This window comes from Dendrobates tinctorius, unplaced genomic scaffold (assembly GCF_039654945.1).
Source record: "Dendrobates tinctorius isolate UK_male_01 unplaced genomic scaffold, ASM3965494v1 ptg000060l, whole genome shotgun sequence".
In the NCBI taxonomy this organism is placed as follows: Eukaryota; Metazoa; Chordata; class Amphibia; order Anura; family Dendrobatidae; genus Dendrobates; species Dendrobates tinctorius.
In genome coordinates, this window is record NW_027361728.1 from 82,514,832 (window position 1) to 82,532,239 (window position 17,408).

Here is a 17,408-nt window from a genome sequence, read left to right on the forward strand (position 1 = left end):
CCGGGCCAGGTTCGTGTCGAACTCCATGCCCAGGAATATCAGTCGCTGAGTTGGGAGCAGGTTGGACTTCTCTCTGTTGATTATCCAACCGAGACGTGTGAGAGTATCAAGGGTAATCTGAAGACTCTGAAGGCAGTCTTGGCAGGACGAGCACTTGATCAACAGATCGTCCAGGTAAGGGATTATGAGGGTCCCCCTGGAGCGAAGGATGGCCATGACGGCTGCCATGACCTTTGTGAAGACCCGAGGAGCCGAGGCTAGGCCAAAGGGGAGGGCCGTGAATTGGTAGTGATCCTCCTGAATCGCAAAGCGAAGAAACCTCTGATGTTGCAAACAAACAGGGATGTGGAGGTAGGCATCTTGTATGTCTACAGAGCAGAGAAACTCCCCGGGCTCCATTGAGGCGATTACCGAGCGAAGGGACTCCATCTTGAAGTGGAGGATCCTCACGTGGCGATTGAGTAGCTTGAGGTCCAAGATTGGACGAAGCGAGCCGTCTTTTTTCGGGACTACCGTTCGTTTGGAGGAACGGGAACAATTACTCCGGTGGATAGGAAGGAAGAGACGGCCTGGAGGAACCCTGGGGTGAGGGACGATTGTTTGGGAGGATGAGACAGAAAGAAGCGTCTCTTTGGGAGGGAAGAAAATTCGATTTTGTAGCCGGATGTGATGATTTCCCTGACCTATGCGTCGTTGACAACAGACAGCCACGCGTCTTTGAAAGTAGAAAGCCTGCCTCCCGCCCTGTAAGAACTTCCAGGTGGGGGTGACCCGTCACTTGGAGGAAAATCTACCAGAGCGGGATCCTGAGGGCTTGGAGGGTCGGCTCTTTGGTCTCCAGCGGGGTGCGGGTTTATACGATGGTTTTCTCCGTTCCCCGGAGGTAGCGGGCCGGTCCTACTGGGAGGAATTTTCCGAAGAAGGAAAGGGGGGAAAGGACCGAAACTGATGAGGAGCTTTTCTGTTGAAAAAATGTCTAGGCCGAGACTGAGGAAGAGGTATTTACCAGCATGATTAATTTGGTCAGCCAACTCCGCTAGCTCGTCCTGAGGAGCTGACGCTAAAATGCCCTTGCGAAGAATTTTTGCCCAGGCTGAAATGGCTTTCGCTACCCATGCGGAGGCAAAACTGGGACAGAGAGAGGCGCCAGTTGCCTCAAAAATCGATTTGGCCAGTGATTCGATCTGCCTGTCCATTGAATCCTTAAGTGATGCGCCGTCAGGAAGGGATAGAACCGTTTTTGAGGAAAGACGGGAGACTGGTGGCTCCACCTCGGGAGCTTTGGCCCATTTCGTGAGAAGGTCCGCATTAAAGGGATATAGCACGTCTAGATGCCTGCGTCCAGGGAACCGCTTTTCAAGATGGTCCCAGTGTTTGGTTAACGTAGTCTCGAACTCCTTGTGATTAGGAAAGGTTCAGGAGGGAGGTTTCGCTCGTTTGAAGGGGACAGAGCATTCTTGTGGGGGCGTCTTGGCCTTCTTTATTTTGAGCGTTAGTCTCATATCGGCGATTACCCAATCTACCATGTCCTGTGTTTTGGACATGTGGTCTGAATCTGAGTCAGACCCCGATTGGGAGTCTATGTTTGAACCAATGTCGTCCTCTGAAGAAGGGGAAGGAGGCGAGGAGAGCAGCCTGGATGATGCGGAGGGGCCTTGTGAACTAGAAGAAGAGCCAGACAGGGCCCGCTTCCTGGAACTCCTACCCGGTCTGTCCCTCTGGAGGTCGCGGTCAGGTGCGGACGACTCACCGTGAGAGGCAGTTGGAGCACAGGTGGCTGTAGATAGCTGAGGTAATCGTTCTAAGACCTGGACCAGGGACTGAGACACTATAGTCAGGTCAGCGACCAACTGAGACATTGCAACAGCCCACTCTGGGGGCGGGGTGGAGCTCTCATCCCGGGGTTCGGTGTGCTCCTGAGGGGCAGACATAGTAGAAGGACTGCAGGACGGGCAGAAAGGTGACAACTGACCAGATGCCCACTTCTTTTTACAGCGCGCGCAGGCGTAGTGAGTAGCGATGGGCCTAGAATAGGGAGCCCTTTCAGGGTCGGGCATATGTGGGGTCTGCGGCAGTATAGCAGAACGTATCTGGTGAAAGTACAGCAGAGAAGGGAGTGAGTACTGCCGAGGGGAGCCAATTAGAGCCCCAGGAAAAGCAGAGCCTACCGTAGCCTTATGCTGTAGCCTTATGCGCAGCAGAGCCGAGATGTGTCCCCCAGCAAAGCTCCTTGCAAAGAGGAACGCGAGATTCCAGCAGAAGGACCTGAACGGTGGGAGGAGCTTAGTGGCCGTGCCGCGCAAGTGGGCGGAGCTTAGCGGATGTGCCGCACAAGCGGGCGGAGCTTAACGGCAAAGTGAAAGCAGCTCTGTGATAGGCTAGAAAGCGCGAAAAGAGCAAGCGCAGAGCGGGGGGGACGTGAGACGATGACGCTGCCCGCCGGCAAACGAAAGTGAAAGTACCAAACCGCCCGGAGACTGGCCGATGCCCGTGAGGCCGCTGATAACAGTAGGTACTGGCAGTAGCTGCGGGGGACCCTTGCTGAGCTCCCGGATGCGGCTGGTGAGCAAAGAACCTGGCGAGGCGCGCGCCTGGGAAAAGAAAGGGCGCAATTTTTTTTTTTTTAAAGGGAGTGCAGGAATTGAGGGGTTAACAGCGGCGCCGATAGCTACTATGTGAAGGAGCACGGGGCCGGTGATGGCAGTCAGACCACTTACCTGACGCCCACTTCTTGAACGCGAAGAGGATGACCACAGGGGCCCCACGAATAGGGGAAAGGCTGCTGGGAAGGAAGATCCTCTATACCCGCACTGCGTCCGAGCAGTGCAGAAGACGGCGTCAGCCCCTTGCTAGAAGGGGGAAGGCCACCGCCGGTGACCACCGTCTTCTTCTCACCCCGGGAGAGGGGTGAGGAGGGGAATTGACTAGGACCAGCCACCTGACATCAGCCCGTAGCACCCGAATGGTGATAGGGAAAGGGTCCTGCCTGCGGTACTAAGAGGTGCGATGTGGGCGACACCACATTGCTCGCTCAGCCGCCCGATATGGGAAGGCAGGGTGAGAAATTACACCCTGTTTTCCGACGTTGTATCTGGAAAACAAATGGAAAAGATTAATAACACAACAAAAATCTGTAAGGAAAAAAGGATAGTTAACTGCGGATCTGGGGAGATCCCGGTCCGCCTCCTACAGACACTAAGCACAAACTGAGGTACTTAGTGCCTGTCGGTGGGTGTATACTGCCAGGGAGGAGCTAATTTTCTCGTTTTGCATAGTGTCAGCCTCCTAGCAGCAGCAGCAGCAGCATACACCCATGGTAACCTGTGTCCCCCAATGAGGCGATAAAGAAACCCTTATTGGCAAGCACAGCAGTCAGACTTTTTTTGATAATGAGGTTTGCGCACATGTCAGGAGGAATTTTGGTCCACTCCCCTTTGCAGATCATCTCTAATTCATTAAGATTTTTAAGCTGTCGCTTGGCAACTTGGAGCTTTAACTCTCTTTCTAAGTTTTCTATGGGATTTACCCCTTAACAACCACCGATACGCCTTTTAACGGTGGCAGTTAAGGGTACTTAAAAAAGGCTGATTTTCCATTTAATTTCTTAATTTCTGATGTGTGATCGCACATCAGAGGAGAGAGATCCCGATCCTCCCCGGTGTCCCTGGGCCCTCCTGGTTCCACCCACGGCCGCCAGCGTTTTCTTCCGGTAAGAAAATGGCGGGCGCATGTGCAGTGCGCCTGCCATGATCTGCCGGCCAGCACCCACAATAGGAGATTTTTCCTATTGGTTCATTTTGATCATTGTGATAGACCCGATCACAGTGATCAAAATAAAATAAAAAAATAGTAAATCAAACTCCCCTTTATCACCCTCTTAGGGAAAAATAATAAAATTAAAAAAAAATGTATTTCTTTTTTCTTTAAATTTTACCATTAGGGTTAGAGTTGGGCTAAAGTTAGGGTTAAGGTTGGGGTTAGAGTTGTGGTTATGGTTATAGTTAGGGTTGGGATAAGAGTTAGGTGTGTGTTGGGGTTAGGGTTGGAGTTACAATTTGGGGGTTTCCACTGTTTAGGCACATCTGTGGCACTCCAAATGTGACATGGCGTCCGATCTCAATTCCAGCCAATTCTGCATTGAAAAAGTCAAAACGGTGCTGCTTCCCTTCCAAGCTCTGCCGTGTGCCCTTCCAAGCTCTTCCGTGTGCCCAAACAGTGGTTCCCCCAACATATGGGGTATCAGCGACACACACCTGGTTTTTTAAGACTCCAGTGATGTCCTGAAATTATTTCACAACATCATCTGGGATAAAACTTGGTCCTGGCTTAGTTGCGATGTAACTGCATTGTATACTAGTATACCTCATCATGGGGCTTTAACAGCTGTTAAATTTCATTTACAGAAATATGGTCTTTTTACCAGTGATTTTTCTGATTTTATTGTGCAGGTTTTGAGTTTTCTTCTTCCTCACAATTATTTTTCTTTCAACAACAAATTTTTTTTACAGAATTCAGGTGTTTCCATGGGGGCGAAATTCTCCCCTTCTGTTGCAAACCTTGTCATGTCGTGGTGGGAGGAGCTGTACATTTACAATATTAGCAATCCTTTTACAGATTCTATTCAATATTATTCTAGATTTATAGATGACCTTCTGTTAATCTGGAAGGGAGACGTGAATCACATACATTTTTTCATGGATTATTTAAATTCTAATCCCTTCAATTTAAAATTTACGTTTTCGGCTGACAGTAAAATATGTGTTTTTTGAATCTGTGTTTAGTAGGAATACCTTCTTGTACTATTGCCAGTTCTACTTATCGGAAAAAAACTGCAGGAAACACCAGACAGTTTCCACCCTGTTCACACTATTAAATCAATCTCTGTTGGTGAGCTTATTCGAGCAAAACGCAATTGCAGTAACTCTCTCTCCTATGAACAGGAAAGTGTCTGCATGCAGAACAGACTGAGGAATCGCAACTATCCCAAATGGTCTCTCCATAGAGCCCATAAAATTGTGGGAAAAAAACTGCGTGATTCCCTTTTAATTGTTGAACCAAGTTCACATGATGCATCTTTGCCTAATGAAGGAAACAGATCTGACTCTGGATCTAACTCTAGGTCTAAGAATAATAGCCCCACTCTAGTGCTTACCTACAGCACTTTTTTAAAATCCATTTCAGATATAGTATCTCGCAATCTAAATTTACTCAGAAGTGATGACACTATCGACAAAATTTTAGCAAATGGGATTCAAATTGTTTCCAGAAGTGGTCCCACACTCGGTAATTTTCTGTCACCTAGTCTCCTCAGATCCAATAAGCGCACTAAAACAAATTGGCTAATAACCAAGGGTTTTTTCAGATGCGGTTTTTTTCCATGTAAAACCTGTTCACACTCGACTAAAACGCTGTCTTTTTCTAACTGTTTAACTAATAAAGTTTTTTTTATTAATGATTATTTGAACTGTAACACAGATCATGTAGTGTATATTATAGAATGCAAACAATGCAATTTAAAATATGTAGGTTCCACCATCAGAAAATTAAAGGAACGTGTCCGAGAACACATCTATGATGTTATTAACCCTACGGTGCACAGCATATCTAATGCTTCCAAACACTTTATTATGTCACACAATAGAGATTTGTCGTCTTTCAATGTTTTTGCTATTGAACAGGTAAAGAGACACATTCGTGGAGGAAATAGATTAAAACAACTACGGGATAAAGAAGCCTTATGGATTCTTCTTCTAGATGCATGTGTTCCCACTGGATTGAATTTATGGAAAGAACTCGTTGCACTATTGATTGTGTTTGTTTTATTTGGTGGTTTTAAATGTGCATAACATGTTAATTAGTGCCACCTGTATGTACTAGTTAGATTCTCACACCCCTTCCCTTGGAGCTATACTGAGTTTAAGAACTTTTGGTTCGAAATGCGTAGTGTCTCCTCAACCTTCCCTCCGGTTTTCCGGTCGGGTATATGCATTTTTTGTATTTTGTATACCTATTTTATGGATATCTAAATAAAATATTTTGCATTTTACCCTTTTGAGCTGAACCATCTTTTCCATATTTTGTCTACTGCCTGACAGAGCTGTGGCCCGTGCTTGAAAGCAACATGGAAGTACAAAGGGTGAGCTGAACACTTTTTTTTTCTTGCATCAGCGTATTCAGGACAAATTGGACAACAACTTTTGGGATCAAATTTCTCCTGTTACCCTTGTGAAAATAAAAAATTGGGGGCTAAAAAATCATTTTTGTGGAAAAAAAAATTATTTTTTATTTTCACGGCTCTACATTATAAACTTTCGTCAAAAACCTGGGTGTTCAAAGTTCTCATCTAGATAAGTTCCTTGGGGGGGTCTAGTTTCCAAAATGGGGTCACTTGTGGGTGGTTTATACAGTATAGGCAAATCAGGGGCTCTGCAAACGCAACATGACGCCCGCAGAACATTCTATATTAAAGTCTGCATTCCAAAAAGTCACTACTTCCCTTCAGAGCCCCGTCATGCACCCAAACAGTAGTTTTCTCCCACATATGGTGTATCAGCGTATTCAGTACAAATTGCACAACAACTTTGGGGGTCTAATTTCTCCTGTTACCCTTGAGAAAGTAAAAATTTCGGGGCGAAAAGATCATTTTTGTGGAAAAAATATTACTATTTTCACGGCTCTATGTTATAATCTTCTGTGAAGTACTTGGGGGTTTAAAGTTCTCACCACACATCTAGAAAAGTTCCTTGGGGGGGTCTAGTTTCCAAAATTGTGTCACTTGTGGAGGGTTTCCACTGTTTAGGCACATCAGGGGCTCTCCAAATGCGACAAGGCGTCCAATCTCATTTACAGCCAATTCTGCATTGAAAAAGTCAAACGGACCTCCTTCCCTTCCAAGCTCAACCGTGCGCCCAAACAGTGGTTTACCCCCAGTTATGGGGTATAGGTGTGTTCAGGAGAAGTTGCACAACAAATTTTGAGGTTCATTTTCTCTTTTTACACTTGAGGAAAAAAAAAAATTGGTTCTGAAGTAAAAGGTTTGTGAAAAAAAGTTAAATGTTAATTTTTTTTCTCTACGTTGCTTCAGTTCCTGTGAAGCACGTAAAGGGTTAATTAACTTCTTGAATGTGTTTTGGAGCACCCTGAGGGGTGCAGATTTTAGAATGGTGTCACTTTGGGGTATTTTCTGTCATGTACACCCCTCAAAATGACTTCAAATGTGATATGGTCCCAAAAAAAAAAAAAAATGGTTCTGTAAAAAAGCGAAATCACTGGTCAACTTTTAACCCTTATAACGTCCTAAGAAAACAAAAATATTGTTTCCAAAATTGTGCTGATGTAAAGTAGACATGTGGGAAATGTTATTTTATTAACTAGTTTGTGTGACATATCTCTCTGATTTAAGGGCATAAAAATAAAAGTTTGAAAATTGTGAAATTTTAAAAATTTTCGCCATATTTCCATTTTTTTCATAAATAAACAAGTCATATCAAAGAAATTTTACCACTAACATGAAGTACAATATGTCACAAAAAAACATTTTCAGAATCAGCGGGATCCGTTACAGCATTACAGAGTTATAATCTCATAAATTGAAAGTGATCAGAATTGTAAAAATTGGTCTGGTCATTAAGTAGCAAATTGGCTCTGTCACTAAGGGGTTAAGGTCTGGAGACTGGCTAGAGGCCACTCTATGACCTTCATGTGCTTTTTTTTTAGCTATTCCTTTGTTGCCTTGGCTGTATGTTTTGGGTCATTGTCTTGCTGGAAGACTAAGGGCCCTGTCACACATAGCGACGCACCAGCGATCCCGACAACGATATGACCTTGTCAGGATCGCTGGTTTGTCGCTACATGATCGTTGATGAGCTGTCAAACAGGCACCTTCACCAGCGATCAGCACCAGCGACACGCGGGTAACAAGCGACGCTCGTTGCTTAGTTACCCACTGTGTGCCTTAGTTACCAGCGCGCTGGTGCAGGGAGCTGGTAAGCAAGGTACACATCGGGTTTCTAAGCGGCGTGCGGCACTTAGAAACCCGATGTGTACCTTGTTTACCAGCTCCCTGCACCAGCGCGCTGGTAACTAAGGTACACATCGGGTTTTTAAGCGCTGATCGCTGGTCTCCCGCCTGCCACACGCAGCGATGCGTGCTGGCCAGCGGGACACTAGCGATCAAAAAAATGTCCTGGCCATTCCAGGACGATCAGTGATACCCAGCAGGGGGGCCGGTCGCTGGTAAGTGTTACACACAGCGATCTTGCTGGTGAGATCCCTGTTGCATCCCAAAACTTGTGACTCAGCAGCGATCTCGCTAGCGAGATGGCTGTGTGTGATGGGGGCTTTAGCCACAACCCATTTTTAACGTCCTGGCGGAGGGAAGGAGGTTGTCACTCAGGATTTTACGGTACATGGCTCGATCAATTCTGCCATTAATGCGGTGAAGTAGTCCTGTGCCCTTAGCAGAGAAACACCCCCAAAACATAATCCTTCCACCTCCATGCTTGACAGTGGGGATGGTGTTCTTTGGGTCACAGGCAGCGTTTATCTTACTCCAAACACGGCGAGTTGAGTTAATGCCAAAGAGCTCAATCTTTGTCTTATCTGACCACAGCATCTTCTTCCAATCACTCACAGAATCATCCAGGTGTTCATTGGCAAACTTCAGACGGGCCTGCACATGTGCCTTCTTGAGCAGGGGGACCTTGCGGGCACTGCAGAATTATAAACCTTTACGGCATAATGTGTTATCAATGGTTTTCTTGGTGACTGTGGTCCCAGCCTTGAGATCATTAACAAGTTCCCCCCATGTAATTTTAGGCTGATTCAAGGATACCCCACAAGGTGAGATTTTGCATGGTGTCCCACATCAATGTCAATTGACAGTCATTTTGTATTTCTTCCATTTTCTTACTATTGCACCAACAGTTGTCTCCTTCTCACCCAGCATCTTACTTATTGTTTTGTATCCCATTCCATCTTTGTGCAGGTCTATGACTTTATCCCTGATATACTTATAAAGCTCTTTGTTCTTGCCTATGTTGTAGAGGTTAAAGTCTGATTAATTGAGTCTGTGGACCAAAGTCTTTTATAAATGTGACAGCTATTTTTAATGCAGGTAACGAGTTGATTAGGAGCGTCTAACTGGTCTGTAGGAGCCAGAACTCGTAATGGTTGGTAGGGGATCAAATACTTATTTCTCAATGCAAAATGCAAGTAAGTTTATATAATTTATTCAATGTGATTTTCTGGATGTTATTTTTGATATTCTATCTCTCAATGTTAAAATTAACCTAGTCTTAAAATTATAGACTGTTCATGTCTTTGTCAGTGGGCAAACTTACAAAATCAGCAAGGGATCAAATACTTATTTCCTTCACTGCATGTGGCAGTGAGGATCAGAGTGAGCAGGCTGTCCACAGCCAGCCACCCATAAAGTACAAGCACCTATGGAATAAATAACGAAGAAATGGGCATGTAAAGGGAGGTTTATAAGGAACTGATTAAAAAGAGCATTTCATGCTCTCTTATAGCTCATGAACTTGGTCACTAGAATTACTAATACAAATGCATTGGGTAATTTCTCTATATGTTCCTGGCATCCACAGCAGCTGATTGAGCCACCTTTCACACCCCATCTCTGGGAGCCTGCTGTTGTGGAAATTATAGATTACATAGTGGCCATTTCGATAAGTGGCCTTAGGTTTCATGCGGATGGACGTTTTCTGTGATTTTATGTTATGGGGATAGAACATGTCTGCTTTTGATTGGAGTCACTGATCAAAATTACCGAAATATCTATGGGAAAATCAGGGATATCTCTTGGATGCCCTCTGTGCGGTCTGTGAATAACAGTATAACGGATAGGAGAAACCATGTCATCTATTTTGATTATCAATTAGAATCACTGATGAAACACTGGTGGTAAAAACTAACGTGTTTTTACGTACGTGAAAAATCAGGAACATCTGAATATGGCCTTATACTAAAATGACAGTTCAATTCCAAGAGAGCAAGAACTGCTCCTTAACAGCGTCTCGCCATCACCTAAAAACTGATGCTAAACTATACAGATTTTCATACAGGGGATTTAACCCCTAAAAAATTCATAATGGCGCTGTAGATTTTAGTAAATGTGTTTTATAGGAAAACAGTTTTTTACATAAGTAAATGAGGGTGTTTCAGTGCAGCCATGGCATGGCCAATGGCTTGGCGCACCTTTACACCCCCTCAATTACAGTACTCCACCCCTCTTCTCATGGTGATTGGCAGCGCTTGCTTTGGAAAGTGGTCTGATCTAACTCACCAGCCCTGATCCTAGCGTGGCCGAGCTTCTGTATAGACAGTGTCGGTATATGCAGGGCTATGTTTTCTCCATCTCCTGTGTATAGCAGCCATTTGCAGCACACAGAATTACAACTTTAGTGTGCGCATCTTCTTCGCTTGAGTGCAGTGGTCGCATGTTGCTGTCCAATCCTTTATGTGGCGAGCGAGCACTACACACAAGACAGAGGAGAACTCTACCCCTGCACATACTGATGCTATGTATGCAGATGATGCTCGGCCCTTCTAAATGTCAGTACGATCAGGGCAGGGGAGTCAGATCAGACAGTGCTCCAAAGCAAGAACATGTAAAACATATTTACTAAAATCTAAAGTAACATTATGATTCTATAGAGACTCCCGTATATACTCATGTATAAGCCAAGATTTTCAGCCCATTTTTTGGGGCTGAAAGTCCCCCTCTCAGCTTATACGCGAGTCTTATACCGGGGGGGTGTCACATCATACTGACCCCCCCGACACGTCTCTGCAGCCCCCCTGCTTCTCCCACGGTCTCCCTTCCTTCAGCGGTCACGTGGTACGGCTCATTAAAGTCATCAATATGCGCATATTCATGACTTTAAAGAGCGGTACCATGTGACCGCTGAAGGAAGGAAGGAAGACCGTGGAGAAGCGGGGGGGCTGCAGAGACCATGCCAGGAGGGGGTAAGTATAAGCACTATTCACCTGTCCCCAGTCTAACGCTGTTTGTCGCTGTCCCCTGTCAGTGACGTTCAGGCAGCAGAGGGCACGATGAAGTAGTTAGTGCGTGCCGCACCCTCTGCTGCCTGAACAGTCACTGACAGGGGAAGCGGCAGACAGCGGCGAGCAGCGATGGAACGGGGACAGGTGAATATCTGAGGTGCCGGGGCCCTGAGCCAGCACAACACAGGCACCTGGCCCTCAGCGACAGAGAAATGAATATGTCGTTTGTTTTTTATTTGCAGCAGCAGCACACGGGGTCATAATCTATGGAGCATCTTATGGGGGCATATTCTATGGGGCATCTTATGGGGGTATAATCTATGGAGCATCTTATGGTGGCATAATCTATGGAGCATCTTATGGGGGCATCTTATATGGAGCATTTCATGGGGCATAATCTATGGAGCATCTTATGGGGGCATAATCTATGGAGGCATATTCTATGGAGCATCTTATAGGGCCATTAACCTTTGTGCAGCATTATATGGGGTGTATTTTGTATGGAGCATCTTATGGGGCCATCATGAACTTTTTGGAGCATTATATGGGGCTCCTAATTGAGTATGGATAGTCAAAAACATTTAACCTACTGATGTATCAATTAATTTTACTTTTATTGGTATCTATTTTTGAAATTTACCAGTAGCTGCTGCATTTTCCATCCTAGGCTTATACGCGAGTCAATAAGTTTTCCCAGTTTTTGTGGCAAAATTAAGGGGAGTCGGCTTATACACGAATATATATGGTAAGTTCCCTATATAAAAGGTTTAAATCATTCAACTTCAGTTTTGGGGGAGACAGACTACCATTTAAAAGTAAGTGAGGAAACAAATTAAAACCCTAAAATACATGGCAATTTTAATTAAGTGCACATAAAGTGCAAAATTACAAATGAAAAACAACTTTCATGCAATCTTATTTATGGGTACACTTTTTAGATAAATAGAAAAAAAAGGAGGTACAAGTGAGTTATATTAAAATTGTGCAAATGTCACATTACAACAAAATTGGCTATGTAATCTGAGTCTAAGACTGCTGACTGGAATATATCTTCACTGCTCTTATGGATTTTTTTGCCATTATTTTAGACAGTTAAAGTTATAAATCAGTAAATAAAGCAACCTACCGATACAGCTGAGATCTGCTTCATGGGACTGAAAGCCATTGATGGAATTGACAAACATACGAGGGGATGACCTCATAATCTGCTGAATGAAGTCCAGCAACATTACTGAACTTGGTTGAGACTCGATATTTTTTGACAGCTCAACAGCCACTAGAGAAAAGAAAACAAACACAAAAGATGAATGTTAACAGAAGACTTCACGTGAGTTTATCATGCACTCTATCAATTGTTTGGATTTTTCACAAAATTTAGGCGCCAATTCAAAGTTTGTGCTTTTTTTAAAGTGACTTTTCGTTTTTGCCTTTTGGTTTTTATTGCCGATTTTGTACTGAACTCTTCAAAATGGTGCAAGTGGGTTGATGAATTTTGTGTAAAATCAAAGATGCTCTTTTTATCTTTCCTGTTCATTTTAAAGCAGAAATTCGTATGATCCTTTAAAATGGGATCAACTGTGCAAAAATAGCACACAAAATGTAGCACAGCTCTTAGACAATGCATGGATCGGATGTCGAACATGTGCACCTAAACTTAATCAAGAAGGGGTTGTGCAGAGAACAATTATCATGGGTCCATAGATCAGTAAATCATCCCCAATCATATGGATGTGTTATGGTCACAATCACACTTCACTTATCAATTATGTTCCCCTATGGCCTATTTTTCATATCATGGTCTATTGTTGGTTTTTTTTTTATTTGGTTTATTATTCATAAACAACATATACACATGTATACAACCAAGCCAGTATATATACACCTGTCAAGGTAATTACAAATTATAAGAGTTCATAATGTACCCCTAAACGTCTTGACTTTCTAGCAAAACGATCCAGTGAGCGATTTTCATAGGTAGCTCCATGCTAACTCAGCCTGACCCCCCACAAGGTGCAAAGCAGTAGAAATTCCAGCGATTCCGAGACAACAGAAAATTTGTATTCGGATAAAACTTAGCTTTTAATCCATCCTTAAAATTACATATCCACAATACCAAAATGAGGCAGACAATGCGATCTTTCAGCCATAATAGGCATTTTTCAAGCAAAAAGAAGTACAATGAAAATATGGCAGAATTTTTATCAATATATTTCTGGCTTGATAAATGCCTATTATGGCCAAAACTTAGCATTGTCTGCCTCATTTTTGTATTTAAGATACCGTATATACTAGTGTATAAGCCGACCCGAGTATAAGTCAACCCCCCTAATTTTACCACAAAAAAAATGGGAAAACTTACTGACTCACGTATAAGCCTAGGGTGGAAAATGCAGTAGCTACTGGTAAGTTTCAAAAATAAAAATAGATAATAATAAAAGTAAAATTAATTGAGACATCAGTAGGTTAAATGTTTTTGAATATCCATATTGAATCAGGAGCCCCATTCAATGCTTCATACAGTTCATGATAGCCCCATAAGATGCTCCATACAAAATATGCCCCATATAATGCTGCACAAAGGTTAATAATGGCCCCATAAGATGCTCCATAGAATAATATGCCCCATATGCTGCTCAATAAAGGTTATGGCCCCATAAGATGCTCCATAGATTATGCCCCCATAAAATGCTCCATAGATTATGCCCTATAAGATGCGCCATAGATTATGTCCCCATAAGATGCTCCATAGATTATGCCCCCATAAGATGCTCCATAGATTATGCCCCCATAAAATGCTCCATAGATTATGCCCCCATAAAATGCTCCGTAGATTATGCCCCCATAAGATGCTCCATAGATTATGCCCCCATAAGACGCGCCAAAAATTATGCCCCCATAAGATGCTCCATAGATTATGCCCCCATAAAATGCTCCATAGATTATGCCGCCATAAGATGCTCCATAGATTATACCCCCATAAAATGCTCCCATAAAATGCCCCATAGATTATGCCCCCATAAGATGCTCCATAGATTACGCTCCCATAAGATGCTCCATAGATTATGCCCCCATAAGATGCCACATAGATCATGCCCCCATAAGACGCTCCATAGATCATGCCCCATAAGATGCTCCATAGATTATGCCCCCCATAAATGCCCCATAGATTATGCCCCCCATAAAATGCTCCATAGAGTAGGCCCCATATGCTGCTGCAAATAAAAAAAATGACATACTCACCTCTCCGTCGCTGGGGGCCAGCTGCCGGGGTCACCGCTGGCTCAGGGCCCCGGCACCTCAGATATTCACCTGTCCCCGGTCCATCCTGGCTCCCGCTGTCTGCCACGTCCTGTCAGTGACATACAAGCAGCAGAGGTCACGATGACATGGTTAAAGCATGCTGCGCCCTCTGCTACCTGAACAGTCACTGACAGAGGACGCGGCAGACAGCGGCGAGCAGCGATGGACCGGGGACAGGTGAATACTGCATATACTTACCCCCTCCTGGTGTGGTCTCTGCAGCCCCCCCCCACTTCTCCCACGGTCTCCCTTCAGCGTTCACGTGGTACCGCTCATAAGTCATGAATATGCCATACTCATGCTCATGACTTTAATGAGCGGTACTACGTGACCACTGAAGGAAGAAAGTGAGAAGCGGAGAAGCGGGTTGGCTGCAGAGACGCGCCGGGGGGTAAGTATGATCTGACACCCACGCTCCCCCTACCCTGCTGACCCCCTGGCGTATATGACTTTCATATAAGCCAAAAGGGGGACTTTCAGCCAAAAAAATGGGCTGAAAATCTTGGCTTATACGCGAGTATATACGGTATGTAATTTTAAGGGTGGAAGACGTTTTGTCCCAATAAAAATTATCTGGTGCCTCGGATTCTCTGAAATTTCTAAGATAAGTCAGATCTAAACTTCCAACTGGAGGAATCAGAGCATGCAGAGTGGGGTCTCACAACTCTCTGTAGTCCTTCTTGCTGTGAAAGGGCAAGATCTCACATTTTGCACTAACCAAGTTCTGTCGCATCATTTACTAAGTGGTAACCGAACATTAGCCGCTCTAATGATGTTACCACTCGGTAACCGCTTAGTAAGAGATGTGGCAGTGCCGAGATAGTGCAAAGCTCCCGTTCTTTCACAGTTAGTGGGGTCATGAAGGATTGTGGGATCCCAACTCTGTATGCCACAACCTGGAAGTTTGGACCCGACATTTGTTGGAAAGTCAGGGCCATGAGAGGGACATGTGGAGCAATTCTGGCCACATAATAGTACAATGATCAGTCTGTGGCTGTAACTGATTTCTTAAATAAAAAGAGCAGCCACAGACTAGTGATAAGTGTTCTTAAAAGAGTCATCCACTACTTAGGCAGCCACTTTTTAAATACTATATTCTTCAATGCAAAATAAAGTTACCCTATACTCACCTCCCGCCCTGGCACCTTTCCAGCGATGTCGAAGCTGGGTCTCCCGAGGCTCATATGACATGGTTGTGCAGCCAGCGGTCTCTAACGTGCAGTTGTGCTCTCAATTCTTCTGGACAAACCTCAGACATCAAAAAGAAGTGAGAGCAGAGCAGCCCATTAGCGACTGTTGATTGGATGCAGGTCATTCGTGGCATAACAACGTCAAGTGATCTTCGGGAGACCGGGCACCGATATTGCTGCAGTACAGGAGGTAAGTATAGAGTATTTTTATTTTATATTGGGGAACAAAGTATTTCAGAAATGGTTGTCTTACAAGTGGAGACACAGATCAAGTAAGTACCCATGCTCAACGGGGACAGACAGGACAAAAAAATATCCTATAGTGCGTATCACAGGTATACATAAGGATAGGTGAACGGGGAGGGGCTTATGGATTCATTTAATATTTGTTCTGTAAGCTTTTGCACCACATATAGCAAACAGAAAGCATTCTAAGTTATTGATCTAGATCTCATTTTTAAACAGGTTAAAAAAAAAAAATCTCGGTCAAATGGAAAACAGACTTATTTTTTGATACTTAACATCTCTAGCGTGACCATTCCTCCAGTCAAGTTAGGAGGCAAAAAGTAGAAGAGGTCCTTTAGACTCCCATTCACTCCAATATTGCACAGGAATACAGCCCCAGTATAGCATTACATTAATATAACATCACTTACCGACATCGACATCTGTAAGGATCCGGTCTATGAACTGGCACAGAATCTGTCTTGGTTTCTGAACTACTGTTTCATAGGAGTCTGAGCTGGCACTAAAACAAGGCACACAACATGTCATGTACAATACGATTTATACAGCAAGTACAAGAAAAACACAAACTTGTATGTGGATGTATGAGCAAAGCATCCAGATCCGCTTTCCAGGAAAAATTACAAAGCTAAAAAAGAAGTTTAACAGTCTCCAAGTAGAAAAGTGCTAAAAGCTTTATGGAGCTCCCATCATGTCACCACGTACTGGCCTACACGGAGGCTTTTTTCTAGCTTCAAGCATGTAATCCACCAGGGTTGGCATTGATCTAATCTAATCGCAATGAAGAATGCACAAATAAGTTAATGTAACACAATAGCCAGGTTAGGCATATACAAGAGACAATATAATGTGCCACAATCTGCAAAAGGTGCGGAACGCACTAGAGCTGTGGAATAGAGTTAGTGAGCTGGAAGATGCTCTTCCTTCAGTACACCGCAATATTTAAACACGGTGATAGACAGTCCCAGCCCTATGGGTTTGGGCGGATGACTTAGAAATTCACTAATGACAATGTCAGATTAGTAGGATTCCCGTGGATACGAATAGATTCTTTGAAAAGTGATTGATGGATCTGTTTGGCAAGGAAACCACTACTCCGTCATTTGTTATGGAGAGGATACTCCTGGATCTCATGAAGCGAGGCCCAGTGAGGCTACGTGCACATGTACTGTATGTGGAAAATTTCTGCATGAAAACCGGACTCCTTTCCAGAAAACGCGCATTTTTTTCCGTGCGGTTTTTTTGCGCAAAAAATGAGCGTTTTGTATGCATTTTTTTCCGGAGCAGTCCCAGTCTCATAGAAAATAGCTAGAAATGCAGAATTAAAATGGCAGGGTCAGATCTGCAAATTGCATCAGAATAAGACCTGCTCTGCCTCAGGCTAAGTTCACACATAGCAGAATTCCAGCGGACGTTACCGCGAGAATGCCGGAATTCCATTCCGCGGGAAAATCGCATTTTAAATTCCTGAGATTTTCCCGCAGAAAAAATGCTAGCGTTTTCCAAGCGATCTGTAGCATCGCTTGGAGAACTGATTGACAGGTTGGTCACACTCGTCAAACATAGTGTTTGACTAGTGTGACCAACTTTTTACTATTGAGGCCACCTATGCAGCATCAGTAGTAAAAAGATCTAATGTTAAAAATA

General features: G+C 44.0%; 1 protein-coding gene across 2 annotated transcripts in view; it reads right to left on the bottom strand.

Moving 5' to 3' along the window:
• Positions 1–17,408, bottom strand: part of ATR (ATR checkpoint kinase) — a 247,690-nt gene that overhangs the window by 222,216 nt on the left and 8,066 nt on the right. For both annotated transcript variants that reach the window (XM_073579101.1, XM_073579100.1), the window contains exons 2-3: positions 16,172–16,263; positions 12,152–12,301 (exon numbers count right to left, since the gene is read on the bottom strand). In XM_073579101.1, coding sequence (XP_073435202.1) covers positions 12,152–12,301; positions 16,172–16,263 — 242 coding nt within the window. The remainder of the gene's footprint in view (positions 1–12,151; positions 12,302–16,171; positions 16,264–17,408) is intronic.